The 20,766-nt window shown below is 44.5% G+C and overlaps 1 protein-coding gene across 1 annotated transcript; it reads left to right on the plus strand.

The window, feature by feature from the left end:
- The first annotated feature begins 359 nt into the window (after positions 1-359).
- Positions 360-19,482, plus strand: LOC135401773 (phospholipid-transporting ATPase ABCA3-like). The gene is made up of 24 exons (XM_064634352.1): positions 360-424; positions 738-1,029; positions 1,244-1,465; positions 2,051-2,157; positions 2,747-2,896; positions 3,204-3,435; positions 3,764-3,949; positions 4,017-4,195; positions 4,327-4,449; positions 4,509-4,626; positions 5,268-5,422; positions 6,524-6,676; positions 7,474-7,684; positions 8,749-8,998; positions 9,380-9,432; positions 9,855-10,290; positions 10,804-11,234; positions 11,434-11,565; positions 11,899-12,141; positions 15,147-15,622; positions 16,329-16,510; positions 17,487-17,660; positions 17,765-17,978; positions 18,625-19,482. Exons 2-24 carry the CDS (start codon positions 741-743, stop codon positions 18,832-18,834), a joined length of 4,926 nt encoding a protein of 1,641 aa, XP_064490422.1. The 5' UTR covers positions 360-424; positions 738-740; the 3' UTR covers positions 18,835-19,482.
- The last annotated feature ends 1,284 nt before the right edge of the window (positions 19,483-20,766 follow it).

A 20,766-nucleotide genomic window follows, 5' to 3' on the forward strand; every position in this document is an offset into this window, starting at 1 on the left:
GGCCACTAAGAGGGCACTCCACTGTGGCCATGGCGAACATTGTGTCACACTGCGGGCACGTCTATCCGGGAATTCCGGAACTACATTCAAAGCGATTTGCAGACAACTATGAAACCGAAACCGGTAGGCAATGGCGGTGACATTTGCAAGCTGAGACGCCTCGTAGATTTCGGTGTAGGCTAGCATTTCTACGATTAGTGGTAACATTTTCGTAAAAGTAGAAAGAACAATAATAACTGAGAGTAGGTTTACTAAAAAAGAACATATCTTGCGGGCTGTTATGTCCTTGGTAAAAAAAGGACAGCAGAGTGAGTGAACTAAAGGCCATTCTACACGTGGCAGAAGAAGAAGAAGAGAAATATGTCGACGTGCTCGATCACATCTTTCCCTTGCGACGACTAGCGCTCTTGAAGTATACTTCAGGGTATGTGCATTCTGGTCCAATATAGAGACGCTTAGGAACCTATACACCATACCCGGGGCTTGTCGATAGCCACAGAAGTGACCAGTCACCGGACGGCTACATTTCATTCGTACAGATATCACAACCCCTGCAGTAACTGAATCTGGAACACTTGCCGATGATCTTTGCTTCCAAACAGGCACCTATCTAATGCGCTGTTAACTTTGACCTTAACGTATAAGCTTTTAGTAGCGGTTGCGTACACGATAACGGTGGTTGGCATACTCCGTCCTCCCGACATGGGCGCCTGACGTGAAGGTTTCAACACTTTCAGGATATGGTGTGTGTCCATCTGAGGGCACTTCTGTGGAAGAATCTCGTGGGCGGCCGTTCGTCTGTGGACCATCCCTTTGTGTTCCTTCCAGTTACGTTTCTCGTGGCGGCAGTGCTGCAGATGGAAGCCAGCTGGATGCTCGTTGACCACGTGATATCCTGGCCCATAGCGGCTGACAAGCTGCAATCTCCCATGGGAACAGTTCCAAACCATACGGAAACCAGAGTGACCTACGGTCCCAATACTGCCTACGCTCGTTTCATAGCGCTGGAAGCTTTCCCACTTCTGAAGCGTAAGCGTAAAATTTGTGTCAGACCTGAGTTAGACCTGAGCAATACTGCTTCAGTTTAAGTTACTCTAAGGTTTTCAAGTCCGCTCGATTAGTTACACTGTTTCTTACCACCTTTCAAAATGTATTGATTAGCACTTCTCATTTTATATCTATAAGAGAACATGAAACCTCTTCTTATAGAGTACAAGCCCTTATCGTAGCATTTTCGTTCCAGCAGCGTGCATGCGGAATGGTACTAGCGTGAGCTGTTTTATAACGACGCTGGACACACTGGAAAGCGTACAGCGACTGTGCCATCCCGCCGGGTACTGTTTCTATCTGCACTCGGACGGAAACGACACCAGCTTCAACTATACTATCGTGAAACCCGCAGACACGTGGACATACGTCATTGACAGCCCCTTCATATACGACACCCAGCTGAGTTCCGACAAACGTGGGTTGTTGCTCTTCCTTCGAATCTGCGTCTTTGGACGGCATCTTGGAGGCATCGATTGAATTTGTGCTAATGTGGATATGTTGTACTGCTGTTGATAACCTGTACTAATGTGAATATAAGTATTATGGATGCGTATAGTAACTGTGCTTAGTAACTGGACAAAATTGTTAAGAGACAAGGGGCTCAACGGCAGTTCTCCGTTCTCAGAATTGTGCATAGGACCTTCCATAGTTTGAAGCAGTTCAGTCCAATCTGTATCTTGCTCAACTATATAATTCCCAATCAAATGTGTTGTCATGTGATATAATTTTCATTGTTTAGTGTTTTGTATTTGTTTTGTAATACGTTGATGCAGAGTTTTCGGCGTGGAACAATTCGTATTTGCTCATTAATGTGCCTTGGAAAGTATAAGATTGTGAATAAAGTACAAACTAATTACAAATGGCTCAGAATAATAAAATATTATTACTGCGAGGAAGATTAATCGTCATCGCTCTCTCGAGGATCGTCGTCGTCTTCGAGCGCGAACTTTCGAACTCCTAGCTTAAAACCCTCGTTGGTATATCCTTTTGTATTTTTCAGAATTCGACATTGTTAAACTACAGTCAAGACTGGACTACGCGCACTTTCTTTGGCTCGAATCCTCCACTGGCAGGACGCCTTCGACTTCGTACAACATGTCAAGCCTGGTGAGGTTACTTATTGAATAGACCTCTCCGTGTTTACAAACAAATGACGTCAGATGGTAACAGCGCCGCCAACTTGGTAGACTGAAACTACTATAGCAAAAAAAAAAAAAAAAAAAAAATCAATGTACACAAGAAAGCCGCAGTTAAATATAGCCTCTGATATTGCAAGATGTTTATGTATGTCCTTACATATTATTAGTTGTATGGCCTTGTTCTGTTTCCATTCTACCGGACTCTTCCATCTCCAGGAACATCACCGGTGAACGTGTTTCCCTCGGAGGGCACGTGGCGTCTCTATACAAAGCAAGCGCGAACATTCCGCACAGGATTACGACATTCACTTTCGAAATGATGGAACCAACCCTTTTTCCCAACCCAACCGAGCCTTTTCGTTCCGCGGTGGACTGGGAACAGCGAATAACGACACTAAAGTGACTCAAAACGTGGCCTGATTTGTGTGGGTGTTACTACAAAGAAACGATATAACGCGGCCACTTGAGCACTTTTTATTTCGCATTTTGTTCAATGCGTGTTTGCGCATAAAACTATGAAGGAACACACGTGAACTCTTTTTATTCCTTTCTAATAGGCACTCTTGAAAGGCTTTGAGACACCAGGGGTTCATGGGCTGGGTGAACGCATGCAAGACGACCTATTAGTAATTTTCGTGCTGACATTCCTGATCCCATTCGTTGCACGAATCACCGCCATTGTGAAAGAGACGGAATCGGATTCCAGGGTAAGAACACCAGCATTTCGTCGCATTGAAACCAACGCAAATCATACGACACAAGCGCATTTGGGGGCACGCTTGGTGCTTTCTGTTGGGCGCACGGTTTGCTTTTATTGCCTTCCGATGGAGTATTAAAGAAATTAGAAGCATAGCGAATGTTGCATCAAGACGAATAATGTGTCCTAAGTACGCCGTTCTTAGTATTGCATTTTGTCGTACTTTTTGTCTGGAATTTGACTATGCACAGTAGAAGCACATAAGATATATCTCCTCAGTACCGCTGTACAGGAATGAAATACTTGTCCTTCGACAGGTAATGCTGCAACTCGTGGGCGTCCGAGAATCCACCTATTGGTTGGCCCACCTTTGCACAAATATAACTATTACGGTCCTGAGTTGCTCCTGGGTCACTGGCCTCTTCGTTCTCTTCCCAACGTGCTGTTTCCCTAAATCAGCTGACGTCACTCTGGTGTTCTTCGCACTATTTGTCTTCTGCGTTCATCTCGCACTGCATGTTCTCTTGGTAGCCATCGTCTTCAGTAATGGTCAGTACGCTCATGTTGCTTGCTGGGGTTGTGACAGGATGCCATTATGACCTACACATATTCTATGGAATTGTTAGTTTCGGCACTGTTATCAAATCCGGCCACACCAACGCTCTGCCCTTTTTGGACACCATAAGACTTCAATCCTTATTGTGAATGGACTCATTATTTTGTTCCCCACATCACTACCAGCAATGGGGTACAGTATCATCCCTGGCGATGAAACTCCCCATTCATCTCCTAAAAATAAAGTTGTTGTTGTTTGGCACTGTTATCTTCTTCCGATGTGTTTGTTCTTGTGTCGATGTCACCCGTTTTTGCTATACAGCTAGAAAGGCCCAGGTCTTCGCCATACTCTATTGGTTTCTCTTGGCAATGTACCCATGGTATGTCATCGGACGTAGGGTTTTTCACTTTGTGCTGGCACCACGCTCTCTAAAGCTTGTCCTATCTGCGACACCGATAATGGGTACCTACTGGGTACTCAGTATGATAACTATGTTCAGCTCCTCAGGTACGTGTAGCTCTGGCCTGGTTCTGTCCTTGACCTAATGTAAACTGATTAAGAAGACATTGTACAGGATTCGCCAATTGGTCCTGCATCACGAAACATATCGCTGGTACCAGTAACATCACCATACTAGAGATTTGGTTTGCAATGATGATAACCAGCTTCGTAATGGTTCTCCTCATCTGGTGCTTGACACGTCTGCTCCCCTGGGTGGTTGCTGCTCCTCAACCAGTATTGTTTCCATTCATGGTAAGGTATGGTCTACGGAAGGCGCGTACTTAATATTTTAACACTTCCTTAGAAGCCGAGAAGTGTTCATGGTTTCGCACTATTTAGCATGCGAGATTTTGAACTTTCACACATGCCCCCTTTACCTGCAGGCGTCACACAAGACGCCTGGCGTTGTGGACACGACAGGGCTTCAGAGTACTCCGCCTCGTGGTACAAAATTTGAACGACACCCAGACGGGGTTGCTGTGGTTGTTGTTAGAGGCTTAAGTATGGTGAGTTGGAGGGGATGGTTACGTTCGATGACTTTGCTAATGATGATGTCCGTTCTCAGTATTTCGGTAGAAACAAGATCCTGAATGAGGTGAACGTGAAGTTTTACTGCAGTGAGATAACTGTCCTTCTTGGACACAAAGGCGCAGGAAAAACTGCATTAATGAATGTGCTTGCAGGTAAGTACACTCTAAGAAAAAAACAGTAATTTTACTCCTTTTGGGGACTAAAGGTATTGCCACAAAAATAGTTCATTTCGGGAGTAAATGCACGGGTGTAAATGAATGTCGCAGAGTGAAGACTGGATTTCACGCTCTGTTCTAACAGTCCCTGGTACATAATTCGTGTGTGTGCATGAAAATACTTTCAATCAAACCGTCAACCGTAATATATCGAGTGATATAAAAGCTTGGGACATACATAGGGCACAATTTGCGAAGAAAGAAGCGCTATCTGTTTCTTACTCTCTATGGCTGGGTAATTGCTACGTTGGCTGAGTTATAATGCCTTAATCCATCACATTGACCAAGAGCACATATTTACATAGACTTTTGCATTCAGAAGACCATTTACGAAGTTCAGTGACAATTTGATGTCCTGGGAAGTAAGTTGGGATTAGCGGACTAATATGGGGAGTAATTGCAGTCCAGGGGACTAGAAGCTACAATTACGCCCCATTTCACTGATTTTTTTTGGGGGTGGGGGGGTGGGGGGGGAAGCAGCCAAAGGACGTTGCCGTTTTGAGAGTTTGTGTCAGTTAGTGTGGCACCCCAACTTATTAATAAGTCCGAGTTATTACTAAGCTGCTGTTTCAAACTAGGCCTGCTACAACCAACAATGGGTACAGCCTCAGTCTGCGGGTATGACATACTGAAAAGCATTTGGAAGGTTCGAAGGTGCGTTGGCTTTTGTCCTCAGAAAGACGTACTATATGAGGATCTCACCATAAGGGAACACCTCCACTTTTTTGCCATGGTGAGTCTGGGCTGCAATGGCGAGTATTTCTCACGATTACACATACAAGTGTACGACCACGTTAAGTAATATTAATGGGGGTGGCCTTCATGCACCCGGCGTGGACATAGAGATAGCGTCTCTGTAGATGTGGAAACTACTATGGAAAATGCCGAATAGAGGTGTGAGCGCTGCACCTACTAGACATTGTGGTCGGCCTGAATTGTACTCGGCATGCGTGAAAGCTACCTCCTTTTATCCTACTTATAGTTCGCAAAATTCTTAGCAAAAAGTTTCGTGCAAATTGTGACCCACTCAGGAGCGTTTGTTGTGAGCCAAATCCCACAGTGTTGTTCGATTTGCTGTCATCACTCTTAGCAGCGAGGTTATTCCACGTCAAATGATCCAAACATGCCGGTCGACTAGCACCGACATTAACTAAATAAATAATAATAATAAATAATGATAATTATGCAAGTACAGGTCTTCTAGGAAAGAGTAGTTTCAAAAGTCCCTGTTTAAAATATGGTTTCTTCAATATTTGAAAGTACTCGAAAGGTTGCGCCGAGTGTGAAAACTGAGAAGTGTACCTTACATTTTTGCGGTTAATTGGTTCGTGCGCAATTCTATAACCTTCTAAATGTGATTATGTCGTTGGAAGATAAGACACTATAGCCTGTACACATTATATAACACATGTTTCCCCCTCTGATACGGCGCACAAGGGACGCGACTTTCACTGTGTTTGTTATTTTATACCGCCTCCTTATTAGAATTCAACGGGACACTAAACACGGTTTCATGCGGCACATTTTTTTCCAAAAAGTGTAGGAGATGGTCGAGCGGAACGTTTGGATTATTTGGCATGGAATGGCCCAGGGCGCATATCTATCGTGGGCATCGTGGTCGTGGACTGTAAAAAGAAAACATGGGAACATTATAATGCGATTGTAAATTTTGTCTTATTGGAGATAGGATTTCTTCTAAATGAACAGTTTGAGTTCACAAAGCTGATTGACATGCTGTGGTAGGTTAGCACCAGTTACACCTTTCAAGGCGTGCTTCGCACAAGCACCTCCTGATACTTTGCATCCGCATTCATTACATCTTGAAAATTTGCAGCTGAAGGGTGTCAACCGGAGCCAGCTACTGGAACGATGTAAAAGCGTCTTACACGCCGTACGCATATATGAAGATCGATACTTACCTAAACAGGTATCAGACGGAATAAAGAGGAAGCTGAGCGTAGCCATTGCAATGCTCACGCAGCCCAAGGTAATTATCCTCACTCATACCCACGTCACATTGTCATCTAGGTATATAGGTAGAAAAAAAGGCCGATTCATTGGTGAATCCGACAGAAAATCGTTAGCATTAAAACTTGAAAACCCTTTGGTAACTCCCCTTCACAACGGTACATAACCATTCGACAACCCTTCACAAACGCCACACAACCCTTCACACGACCCTACAGAACAGTAACGTATGGTCCTTTTGGCCCTTTAGTCCAAAAGGACCATACGTTACCGTTGTGTGTTACCTTTGGTGCAAAAGGACCATATGTTTGTGCTGCGGCATCGCGTAAGGTGGGATTCTCTTTGTGTCTCTTACACTTTGCCTCTGCCTCCTTGGATAGCCGCTATTGGCGCTCTTCGTGACTCTCTGTACTTCGCTTTCGTCGCTTTCGCTTCGTTGCTTTTCGCTTTCGGCGCTTGAGGGCGCCGACTTGCAGCTTCGACCTTCTTTTGCCGCCGCTCCTCCGCACAGCTTTCATAACCTATGTCGCGCCCACGCAGACACGTCTGAAGCCATCGACCACCACAGTTCCACTGCCGGAGCGCCGCATCGTGCTCTCTACGCACCCTCTCCTCCTCTCCCATCGGAGCATCTCTCTACACCTCCGTGCCCACAGTCTGTTCACGCCGCGATTCCTTCTTAGTGATGACTCTAATGCTAAAGCATTAAAAAATAGATAAGCGAAATCTTAGGTTCCTTCGATCTGTCGAGCAGCGCATTAAAAGATCATGCTTTAAGCCATGACTCGTTGTCACAATGCCGCACCCTGCTTTCAGGTTCTCCTACTGGACGAACCCACGACAGGAATCGACACCGGTTCGCAGATGGATCTTTGGAACGTACTCTTGTCGTTGCGCCAAAACTGCACAATCGTCTTGAGCACTCAAGACGCTCGAGAGGCGGAGGCCATAGGACATCGCATTGCCATTATCTGTAACGGAGAGATACGTGGTTATGGCACACACATATTCCTGAAGAATGCCTTTGGTACGACTATGTTCCTGCATTAGAAATTTATTAGGATCAGATCTCCAAACGTCTCAAATGGTGAAAAGAAGTCGAGGAAGACCATAACTGCTTTGCTGCAACACCTAAAATGTTTGTCATAATGCAGTAGTGTCTGGTACCTAACCTGATCGATCGATAACCACATGTAATTGGTCAAATAGATATGAGCCGTTCACGCCCCTTATCGTGTTTTCAGCCGTGCAAAGAGACATGACGCTTTCAGCCGTAGGTCACAAACAGGATACGAGTCGTTAGCCGAGAAGGGATTAACACTTTATTCTATGTTCAATTGTGACAATTTTCGTCTCTTTTTGCAACGCTGAGTGTTCAGTGACAGCATGTACGAGTATAACAGTGAAGAGTGAGGACAGAATTCTGCGATAATTGTTTGAATTCTGTAATACCTTTTTAGACGTAGCACATTAAAGGGACTATCGTAGCCGTCGATTCGACGGATGTTGATAGCATTCCGCAATTCCCTCTCTGTAAACGTCACTTGGAACAGGCCAATCAGTGAGCGCCCTTTGGCAAGGACAAGGCCAATGAGGAAGGGGCAGAGACCGCCCGAGCGTCCGACTGCCAGGCGGGAGTGATGGCGTCTGTAGGTCCCGGAGAAGTCTGAGATGGGCTCGTGGAACGTTGTTTCTGGTTAGCGTCGTACGTGTTTGTACAGCCATGAGCGTAACACCGTGTTCCACAGTACATGGTCACGCCAGTCGGCACTCACACTGGTAAGCGAAAGCCATCGTATTAACCGAGGTCTTTTCACTTAGTGTATCGCGGTGCGAATGCGAAACACACGACCTCGGAGACAATGACCTGCGCTGCGCTCCCATTTGTGTGCCCGGCTTACGTCATTCTGACTTAGCTGCAGACGGAGTGCGAATATAACTCGTTTGTTTAGTAAGTGAGCTGTTTTCGGAGAAGAATCTTGGCCAAGTAGACTCTGAAACCACACCGAAGATTACCGAATCGATCCCGTACACACCTTTCCGGATGTGATAGTCCCTTTCAGCTCACCATGGACGTTAACTCACATGCAGGAGCTGGCTATGAGCTGCAGATTGAAAAGCGAAGCAAGTTTAATCTGTATGGGGTACTCGAAATCGTCAAAGGTACTGCACCTGACTGTGATGTCACGAGTGCGACACTGTCGGAAGTGAGAGTTTCCCTGGGTGTCAGAGACCCTGAAGGATTCGATAAGATGTTTGCAACACTGGAGCAGCAAGGTCAAGCACTGGGCATTGGTCGAATTCGCATTGAAACCCTCACAATGGGTGATGTTTACATGAGGTATGTAAGATAGACCTGCCATGATTTGTTACCACTTTCAACTTCATGTTGGAGTCCATAAAAGTCGAGTGCTACTCGACTGGCTGTCGATCAGGGTGAAAGAATGCGGTATTTGTTCACTGAGACTTAGACGTCCTCAAGTCCTACAGTGTTAGTGAAGGCGGGCTCTACTTGGCGCTGCTTGAAGGATCGTGGACTCCCGAGTTACATAGATTCCCGCCTTTTGTGTTCCCTGCAAGATATCGTTTTGTTCTTTATTTTCAGATATATATATTTCACCCTCGTGATCATTCACACCATTTAACGTTTTCTATATTATCCATAATATACACATTAGTATCTGTAAATAACTCAAACAATAATAATGTAAATAACCTTCAGGGCAAATTATGACGAAGACGGCGAAAAGAACAGTCTAGCACAACAAGAATATGGTGAGTACACATTCACCCCGACATGTTGTTCGGTTATATCCGCAGCCACGTAGAACAAACTGGCACCCTCGAACTTCAATAGAATATAAATCGATAGTACTGAATTTCACTGTGACGGATGACTTAAGAGCGTAATAATAACGTTGGAGCAAGAGAACCCATACTTAGGGACAAGCCACTTCCCAAAGGTCAACTCCGCACACAATTCTAAAGAACTCTGATTGACTTAGGCGGGTGCACGACGCCTCCGAGTCATGACGTAGTGCGGGCTAGCGTAGGGTTTGTATAGAGCCTCTTGCATAACACCATTTAAGCATCCAACCGTTCTTTGAGCTGTACGGCTCATCATGCAGTGCATAAGCATCCTATGACTATGTTACAAGTTCACTTATATAGAGAGTGGATTATATAACCGATTTCAGACCTGGAAGTAGAGCGCCTCATCAGTCTCACACAACAAAGCCCTATGCAGAACCGGAAACTTCGGGCGCTGCTCACGAAAAGGCTTCTGTGTTTGCGCCGTAATTGCTCGGCTTTAGCTCTTGGAACTATGTTGCCCGTGATGCTTAGTTCGTTGCTACTATACAGCCAGTCGATGATTGGCGATCCCGGAGACTTTTCGCCCGAACAAGTGCAGTTTCTCATGGGCATCCACTTGTACTCTTACACGACGGTCTTCTTCGAAAACAATGGTGGGAAGGATGACGATTTTGCTGTCAAGTATTACAAGCCTTTGCTTCAGGAGGCGGAGCGTTTTGTGGAAATTGCCAGCGTCGATGACCACTTGCGACGGTTGCGAGAGAGCAACGATGTCGACACCTATCCGTTCGCCGTGGGAGGTTCGATTATTGATGGCAGGTAAGATTTTCATTTCTGTTTTTAATCTTTAGTCCCTCTCCCTTTAGTCCCCTTTAGGGCTTTCCATCTCTAGTCCCTCATAAAGGTGTACCTAAAAAAATATTTGTTATATTATATTTTAATTAATAATTAATTTTTATATTGCTGGCCTGCATGAAATACTCTAACATATAAATGTAGCAGATGTATCAGTGCACCAGAAAGCGATCCAAATACTGAGATTATACAGTCTGTCATATAATGCCATCTGGAGGCAGTTTCTAGTTGATTTTAAAGCGATAGCTTTATGAGACCAACTACATTGTAGTCTGTCTGTGGCTTTATGGGACCAACCACCACGTGACAACCAGCGCCACGTGGTGATGTCGCATGATATGACAACGTAGCAGCCTTGCAAAGCTCCCGGGTTTAAGCGCGCTTGATACAATGCTCGAAGAGGCATCGATTTTTTTTTGGCTGAATACTGGTGCAAACTTTAATGTGTGCGATCAGTGATCTTCGTTTCTTCTCCAGACTTGTGGGACGCTGGAACGTCTTCTATACGCTGAGTATGGTGGTTTCTCTCAATGTTGCCAACACAGCTCTTCTCCGGTTCATATCGGGAAATGTGGATGCTCGCATTGTGACCGCGGTAAACTTCGGGTGCATGCCACAGATGGCACAAGCATCGACACGACTGGCCGACATCGTACCTTTCTTGTCAGTCATGTTAACAGCGATATGCATCCCATTGGGATTGGCTTTCTCTGCCTGTTCAAGTGTGCCATTTTTGAGTATGGAACGGGCAACCAACAACAAGGCCTTACAAACTATGTATGGTGCCTCCAGCCATCTTTACTGGCTCTCAAATCTTATTGTGGACTGTTTTTTGTTTGTCCTGTCATGGACCGCCGTCGGCGTTGTGTACACGCTCCAGTATCCGTCTCTGCTTGCATCAGCCAAACGTAAGAAGGATTTTGTCTCGTAGATTTTGTCAGCAGCATCACGTCCTTCAAGGCATAGGTCACAGTTATAGAACCTTAACTTCCGATTTACTCTTAGCGAAGCAACACTATCGCTGCACTATATAGTTAAGCAACTTTGTTGAATGGCTGAAGTATATCTCTATATGCTTTTTTAACTATCTCACGTCGTTGTGTCCAGTTGCTGGTCTGCTGCTTATTTCCGCTATGGCCTTAGAGAATATCAGCCTGGCGTATCTCCTGATGCTCACATTTGACAACTACTGCAAAGAACACGTTTACAATAATGTCCTTCTCGCCATATTCGTCGGAGGTAAGACCCAGACGTTACTCCCAATAACCCGCGGGTTGTCCTTCTCCTGGCAGGCGTCCGCGTGTGAGCCATGTCGTTCTTCTCAGTAGTATCCTAACGTGTAACTTGCATGACGTATCGTGTCCTAAGGACATCGGCGAATGTGTTTCTCTCTACGTTCCAAGCTCACTTGTATGGCCTTGTAGCTCTTCCTATAACGAAAAGATCCCACGTAACCGCCTTAAGTATAGACCAAATATACCAAAAAAGTAACATTATTAGTAGTATGGTGTCGTGGTTGGTTTGCACGTTGACGTGAATCTCCCGTTAACGCCCGTGCATTGACATGCGCAGGAGCTGTCCCATTGATGTGCCTCGGGTACGTGGACAAATTGCCTATCGACATTCTTCTGAGTGTGCTACCCTTCTACACCTCCCCATATGCTCTGGCTAAACTCTTGAGAATCGACCGTGAAAATAATCTGTGTCTCCGACTTCTGGACATTAAGGCGGGCAGCATGGAAACACCCTTGATACGCAGCTACTGCCAGGACAGGAAGGAACGAAACCCTGCTTCTCTCCCATACTGCTGCCGACGTTAGTGTAACTTCTTTGCCATCTGATTATGTACTTTTTTGACGTAGTACATTATACGTTACCTCTTTCCTTACAGCCACAAAAATGGACGTTTTTGGTTTTACAAATATATTTTTTATGGCTGACAGTATCACTTCAAAATATGTTCCTGTATAGGAAAATGTAGCCAAATGAATGCCCTATCGAATTATGTAAGTTTTAGAAACAAAGCTGTCCATGTATTTCCAAAATTAATTTTGGAACATAATAAAGTTGGTGCATACAGCAGCAACCTCATGAAGATACATCTGTATCTTGAACAAAATATCAATGTACAAGTTCCGAAATATACAAAATGTGGCAAATTTTGCAAGAAATATCTGCAAATATCAACTCTCTCGATCAAAATGTTTATGAGTTGTAGAAAATAATGTCAACAGCCATCAAAAGCAATGGTTGTTCATGTAACTGAGTGACAGAGTTCATTGAAGGAGTACAACAGAAATGAACATCATAATTTCTACGGAAAACATTAGTTTCATGCTCAGCATTCCTGTTCTTGTACCAAATTTTGCTATTTCTTCAACTTTCTATTCCTCCCGGTTAGTCTTGAGGGAGGAAGAAGAGCAATAGTGCAAGTTATACAAATTTACGTATTGAGGACAAACATTTGATTTTCTAACACTTCAGAGTCGTTATTTGTATTCTAATAAACGAATTCGTACCAAAATATGCTTCAAATATTGTGCATTTGCAAAAAAGGTCCGCCATGGGAACGCGTCGTCGCGATCAAGATAAAATATCCACTCTGTCTCTTTGGCACAGTCAGCTTCATACACCACCACGCGTTAAAGGGACAGTCTCCTCCAGCCGGGGCGAATCCGAAACTTAGCCAAAACTAGCTTCACGAGTACTGTACATATACAACCGTCAAAGTTTCATTCGGAATAACCAAGTCGTTTTCGAGGAATTTGGCAAAACGTGCCGTAATAGCAGACGACGAAAGCCGCGCTTCTCTCATGCATACGTCACGTATGACGTCGGCCTGCGGGTACGTCGTCGTTGTCACGGTAATTGTAACTTGCAGAAGCACCTTGCGTTGAGTCATCCCCTTTGCTCTCAAAATGGGGACACTCAGGCATATACCTCCGCGAGCGGAGAATGTAGTCCGAGCATTGACTGTGGGGCCTCCGATAATGTGGCGCATAATTGGATACGTTGAAGCTAGGTCACGTGTTTTCTTTCCGCGAGTATTTAATGCGGTTTTTAAATAAACACACACTCCTTCTCCATGTACGTCGTCAGCAACACTTCATTTCGAAGCATGATCAGTGTACAACGGGGAGTGTAATGGAAGCGCGCGTAATATATTTTTGGTCGGAGCTGTAATGCGACCGCGCTCGCCGATGGCCAACGACTTCAGATTTGTGGTTGTGGATGGTGTTGTCCTGCGACTTTTAACTTGTCTCTGAGGATTAACATAGTTGTTCTAAACCACCATGCTTGCCACTTCTTAGAATGTGTGTTTTTCACCTGAGAACTGAAAGAAAATGTACGAGAGTTGCCGCGGTGCCTGAAAGTCATCTGCTCACGCCGATGCACTAGCGCGCGCAAAAGCAGACGATTTCTGTATCACGGACTTACCCGCAGGGCGACGTGGCCGCTCTTATTGTTGCCAACACAGATCGCGGCATGCTCTGCAATCTTTATCAATTTAATTCGGTTATTTAATAACCGTGGCGTGTTTTGTCGGGTAAATTAGCAGTATTCCATTTTCAACAAAAGGCAATCGAATGGTACACTTTATGAAAGGGGCAGGGAGTACGCGACCGTCTCTTTAAAGCTAACAGTGAAAAAGAAACTCATTTTGTAGTGTTTATAGTATCCACAAAATGTCACCACTTGTCAATACCTGCTTTGGAGGCTGAGTAGTACGGCTCGCAAACCGTCGAATCGACGCTCTATGGGCGCGGTAAGAAAATAGTTAATACAGTCGCAAACCGACACCCGACCGACAACCGACGACCTAATCATCGTTGTCTGCAGAATCTCGATCTATCTCTTCCGAGACGCCGGAAAATATTAGTATCATCCTAAATTCGTATGGAAAGGATTAAAGCAAATATAAAAAATTGAGGCAAGAAAATAGACAGTGACTGTTAATTCCATTATGCATTGCGTTTTTGTTTTTCGCCATGGCTGACCGAAATTCGGAAAAGCCCAGCACGTGCTGTGACAGTGCTGTAAAGTGACCTTCATTTAAAGCACACAGGCGTTAGGTGAAGCCGACTTGCGGAATGGTGATGCCTAATGTTGCCAGAAGTTGCCCTGAAATGTTCCCTCCCAGTGTTCGGGATATCAACCACTTGCCTTCTCCCAGTGCAGCCGTTGAATTCGGAAAGAATGAAGGCGATTGCGGTGCAGTCGTGCGTATACAGTGACGAAATATCGCTTCGGGAAATACAACCCGATGTTATCAGGTGGAGATTGAAGACTGCCCATTAAGAAGGCATCGACAATTTTTTGCAGCCTACTATTGCCTAATAAAGTTCGGCTATTTAGACATTTGCGCGATCCCTGCTCAGCCCGAAATATGGACGGCGAGTGTACATCAATAGGATCTTAGGCTCGCAATATCCATCTCCAGTGTGTACCCGTCGGAGTGCCCGTTATGCGCGCAGACTTGCATATACTTACGAAAGGGAAAAGCGATTATCAAGCGTCTCTACCGTGATGTGTATGATGTGTGTGTGTGTGTTCATCCTATCGCCAGTTATGTCACCCTGCTCTGAATAAAATATGTGGGGACACACGCGCGCCGATATTCATCTCCATACTCTTTCCCAATGCTTATGGTGACCCGGTCTGTGTCTTCAGCACACCTCTTGTTGCTTTGACTGCAACCATAATAAGCTTCACACAGGAAGATTCAATATTTATATTCGAAGTATTTTCAAACTGATTAAATTAAAATGTGCTATGTGAGAAAATTTACCTAGCCTAGATACCCCTGTCTCTCTTTTCAGAATACTATGCAAACAAGACTAGAGAAGAGCTACTCTTTATCCCACAAACCTTCTCACAACGCGGAATTGGTCTGCAGTCAGTTGTCATGATCGTGATTGGTGTCGTTCTTTTCTTGTACGTGTGCAAGATGGACAGCTGCTTAGAAATGGACTACTATGGCCGGAAGTGGCGAATGGCAGAGGAGGAATCCCGGAACCGAGCAGTGGAAGCTGAACGACTGAAAGTGGAGAAAGTATGCACTGCAAATGACTTTTCAGCTTACAACCTTGTGATAAGGAGGCTCGAGAAAGGATTCAAAGACAGAAGTGTCATCAGAGGAATTTCACTTGCTCTGAGTCCAAGCGAGTGTATTGGACTGATCGGTACTAATGGTGCTGGTAAGACTACCATCCTTCAAACGCTTGCTGGGCTGCATGCACCTTCTGGGGGAGACGCATACATGGACGACATCATTCTCAGCAAGCATAATCGGAAGGTTAGTTTATCATGACCTCATCTATTGCATAAATTAGATAATGAGGGAAATGTTGAACTTTATTGCACCATTTTGCATCATATGTAGTCTGGCTGCAAACAAACAAGAATGACTAAGCTTGTTGCTGCTTTGAGTCGGGTCTCAGTCCGTTTGTGGCTGTCCTTATGTATATCTCCCTAGTCTCAGGGAAATGTTACCAACAAGTAGCCAACACCAGTTTGTGTACCATGAATCATTTGCCAGAACCATAGGCGTTGGAAGCTTCCCTGATGTGTATCACGACATGATTCTTGGTTGTCAGAATGAACAGTTTGGTGATCAGGTATTGTTCCTGTGGTCTTACTGGTGAGCGATGAAGAGCACTTTGAAGTTATCATGTGGGAAATATCAACATAGAGTCTACACAAGAAGTCTTGATGTCTGTTGCATTTTGGAAATAACGTTGCATGTCTGTAGCCACGGTTACATGAATGCAACAGATGCGTATCGTATCGAGTGATCGCACCGTCTCGCAGCTATCCCGACTGGTGGGTTGGCTGATGCGGCCCTTAAGGAGAAGATTTATTGTGATAAAACGATACGATATGCTTTTGTCACATTCATGTAAATGCAGCTTCTGGGCCACAAATGATAAAAATTACATATCTACGAAGGCAGCTTGTCTTACATGTTGAGCTTTATGCACGTTTGGATTTTCCCTCTGCAGTGGCAGTGTCGTGTTGGGTACAGTGTTCAAAGCGGTGCCTTATTTGATGATCTGACTGCAAGTGAGATGCTGTCGCTCTACGCTCGATTACGATGTGTGCCAGACGTGGATGGTTTGGTCGAGAACTTGATCATATTGCTGGGTCTCACAGCACACGAAGATACGATCGCCTACCATTATAGGTGCTAATAATTTTTTCTTCATAACTGAATAAAAACATGCTGCTAGTACCGTATTTCACTGCACAGAAGTTCGCACTGTGATCGACGGAACGAGCTGTACTGAGAGCCATGTATTGAATAAGTCTCATGATATAACGCATGTGGAAAAAACAGTCACGGATGACAGCATGATAAAATTGGATTCCACAGCTAACAAATAGTGGTTAAAGCATGGCATCGCCTTTCTACTCCGTGCATTTCATCAAGGCATTCAGCACGGATAATATGTCTCTAGTCTGTTATGGTTCTCCATTTTGTAACACTTCTGGTTGTGTGAATCAATATTGTTAGCATGATCTTAATGAAAATCATTAAGGAGTTTTAAGAAATAGTAAGCGCCTTCTAATTCTGACTCATTGTCGCTGTCAGTCAATCACACATCAACACTGTGATGTCAGCCACTAAGGTGATTGACTTATCGTATGCTTTGGGAGACATTATCAAGACGTTTTCGTAAAACTCTATTATTGTGACTTGTGTGCGACTAGTAACAGAATCGACTTCCATCTCCTTCTGGCTTAGGCTGGTGTGCTTACGAAATGAGTTGTCTCTCAATGTTCTCGCAATGTAAAACCATGAATTGAGCCCGTTTCACACCGCCACATTTGATGTCTGTTTCCTTCAAAAATACCTAGTGGGTTCGTGTTGGCTCCGTGAAAAATACAGACGAGAAAAACATGAGTGAAGGTGGCATATTACTGAGTTTTAGTACATAGTACGCCGTCGCATTTGCTTACGTAAGGGATAACGTCGGTTCTACGCACTGCGCGAGTCTCTTTCTGTTATGGGCGTGCTACCACTGCACAAAATGCTACCATTCATTTTACAATGCGAAGTGATTCAAACCAGCAAATTGACTACTCTCCTATTTTTAAAACTGAAATAAGCACGTCTTCGTGTCTTCAAATGAGTGTTCCACATCTTGTATGTTTTACAGTCCAGGGATCAAAAGTCGACTCTCTGTAGCGATCGCGTTGGTTGGCCTACGTCAATTACTGCTGCTGGATGAGCCAAGTACAGATGCGGACGTGCTGTCCAGGAAGATGATCCTCAACATTGTTCGCGCTGTCAGGAAGACTTGCGGTGCCAGCGTCATCATTGGCTCACGCAGGTTAACCACTATTACTCTTTCAACTAAATACCTGGGTGGGAATAAGTGATAAAAAAATGCAGCAGTTCAAAATTCTTATGAGAATTTGCCTCATATTCGTCCAGCATGAAGGACTACGCCACAGTGTGTGACCGTATTGCAATTCTGCATCGCGGCCGGTTTCTCTGTCTTTGTACTGCTGACGAATTTCGAGAGAGGCACGGCCAAGGCATCACATTCAGTTTTCAAGTTGCGAACCCAATGGAACCGCTAAACCTTGCCCTGCAAGCAGCCGTCCTGATTGCTTTCCCTGGTAGCGAGCTTCTAGAGTTCGAGAAGGTAACTATGGTTCAACATGTCAGTGACACTTTCGCACTCGATGTTGCCAGAACGCCATCGTCAAAGACACACGCAATAGGTGAAGGTCGCCTTAAATTCGAGAAATTTTAATTTTATTTTTATTTTGTGTTCTTAAACAGCGCCACTCACGCTCGCCGGAGAAATATGATCCACATCCGTGCACATCGTGTGTTACTAACTTTTCTGACGAGGAGCAGGCCTCTACAATTTTCTGTTTCGGGTAGGCGTGCACGATGTCACACACACGAGTAATTTCAGCTCGTATGAATGCAGTAGACAGAACTAGTGCTTTCAATCCGGAAGGTCATTTCGCGAAGCAAAGCAGTTGCCAGACGGAAGTGAGATGTTAACGTCATACACATATAAAATTGAATACAACGTGAGCCACGTAGGCTTCAGTGGAGTATACAGTATACTCAGTAGGATTCTGAACTTGTGTGCTTTAGTCTGGAGGGGCACTTTGTGAAATGTTTCTCTTTGTGATGCTCCCAAAGAGTTGTTGACAAGGAATAATGAAGACCAACGTTGATAGATGGAACATATGATAGGGGGAGATGTAGGCATAATCCGCTACTTCGGCTAACGCCACTTTATACTGACTTCGCAGGGGGTATATGTGTTCCAGGTGACCAGGACACTTCCCTGGAGTGAAGTCTTTGAAAAGATCGCTGGTGCACGACGTCGATTTCTATTTCAGGAGGTCGTAGTGCGCAATTTCACTCTGGAGACAATTTTCAACAACTTAACTGAGACTGCGCACAGTCGCAAACCAGAAGTTCCTTCGGTGACTTCTCCAGCAGTGCCCGTGATATCCAGCAGCGGTTCACAGACTTGATTCAAATAATGTAAGGAGCAAGCAGATCGCTCTTAAGTGATATTGAAAACTAGAAAGTTTATTATCAACACTAAAGCAAATCCTCTTACGAAGACGCACATTAATGGACGATTAAACGCATTAAATACGTACGGCAAAGTACTTTCTTCTGATTGTCTCGTTCGTGGTAGTGTTCGGATCCCGCGATCCCGAAATAATTTTATGTGCCAAATTTATATTCGGGATTAATTAATCGAGAATTTATTCGTTGGCACGAGTGAAAAGGAAAGGACAGTGTCTTTCCGACTTTTGGCTACACGCGTTCCTTCCCCGAAAAGTATATTTTGTATTTCGAAACCGAACCAACCTCATCCTCTACGCCACATGACGTTCGACTCTGACTTTGAACTTCTCAAGCCATTGCTAATGACAGCCCTCAAGTAGTATTAATGCTCCTAGGAAATAATCTTTCTTTCTTCCCGCGGACTGTCCTGGAATGGAATGAGCTACCACAGGCGATAATGAATAGTTCTACGGTTGAGAATTTTTGTAAACTGATAGCGACAGTTCTGAATTAATGTCTTCTGTTATCACTTTTTGTTTACCTTGTGTGTTTACCTTAAGTGTTATGTATCCCACCCTACTTAGGCTTACTTGTAAGCCAGTAGTATGAATAAACGAATGAATGAGTGAAAAAATCAGAAGGAGCCTTCCTATCAAAGGGCTATTGCTTTTTTTGTTCTTTTAGTCCCCATGAGTATGTATGTATGTTTAAAAGTCAGAAGAGAAAATGGAGAAAACTACGACTCGGCTGCTCCATGCCAGAACACAACAGTTCCTGTGGATGAATAAAAGGAGAGAAGAGCAAAACTCACCATTCCACGCATTCACACAAGCGACATTCCCCAACACGGTTCAGCGTGAAATGCGAAAATCGTCATTTATTTTAGCTGTCGCGTAAGGACAAGCGCTGAACGTCATATCTTCTCGTGCACTGCTAACCGCTGGAAAGATCGTTTAGCGCAGCCACAAGATATTTCGTAGCAGACGACAAGAAGAGACATATTGCAACACAAATTCTGGCTCAGTGCGAATGCTCAATATAATACGCGGCGAAACCTTTGCCCTTTGTCCAGTCAGCAGTATTTTTTCGTTTTCTTCCGCTCAAATGATAAGTGGGGACGAAAGGAAACTCTCATTGTATCGCAATTTTTGATAGCATAGACGTGCAGGTGGATACAGTCCCACACGGGATCCCAGGGATAGCTGCAGAAAAAAACCGTTCCCGTCCCAGTATCCTGGGATCCACATTTCGAAATCCCAAAATCCGGGGTTCGTAAAAATTGCTCGAGATTCCGAACTCTATTCGTGAGTACTTACTTTTGTTCCGATATGTTCAGTTACTTTGCGATTGAACCTAACTATAGCTCCAGAAAACAGCAGGTCGGGCCCAGTGTGAGTTTGAACTGGTTGACATCTTTCCCTGAATATCGCGTAACACTAGTGAAAGACTGGGACATCGTTCTGTGGTGGCTGAGTTCAAACAACATACACGGATGTGGCAAGGCTGTTACTGTGGCAAAAGCTTGTTTTTGGTGAGCCATTTAAATTATTCCCTTCAAATGCATACTTCTGTTAGTGCATGCTTCGTGATGTCGATAGCGGTACATGAGCAGCGGAAGAGAATGCGTTGTTTTTTGATGGCAGTTTTAGTACCCCTTGCATACAAGTTGTGCGATATGACCAATAAGAGCACGACTTGTTTCGGGCGTGAAAATTCATGTAGTCGCTCTCTTTGCAGCCGAAAGCTTCGCTGAATTCCTTCATGTTTCCAAGCAGGAAGTTGATCCTGAAATATGTACCGTACATACCTTACATATGAAAAAGGGCGTATTCACATGCACACGCATGCGCAGGTCAAATAACATGACAGGTCAAATCGCATGCACAGAT

The sequence above is a fragment of the Ornithodoros turicata genome, chromosome 7 (assembly GCF_037126465.1).
Source record: "Ornithodoros turicata isolate Travis chromosome 7, ASM3712646v1, whole genome shotgun sequence".
Lineage (NCBI taxonomy): Eukaryota > Metazoa > Arthropoda > Arachnida > Ixodida > Argasidae > Ornithodoros > Ornithodoros turicata.

Excerpts from the sequence above, each read along its gene's own strand:
- LOC135401773 (XM_064634352.1), top strand. The coding sequence starts at position 741 with ATGGTGTGTGTCCATCTGAGGGCACTTCTGTGGAAGAATCTCGTGGGC. Across the intron at positions 3,436-3,763 it reads AGCCATCGTCTTCAGTAATG|CTAGAAAGGCCCAGGTCTTC; the intron begins GTCAGTACGCTC and ends TTTGCTATACAG. Across the intron at positions 12,142-15,146 it reads TCTCCCATACTGCTGCCGAC|AATACTATGCAAACAAGACT; the intron begins GTTAGTGTAACT and ends CTCTCTTTTCAG.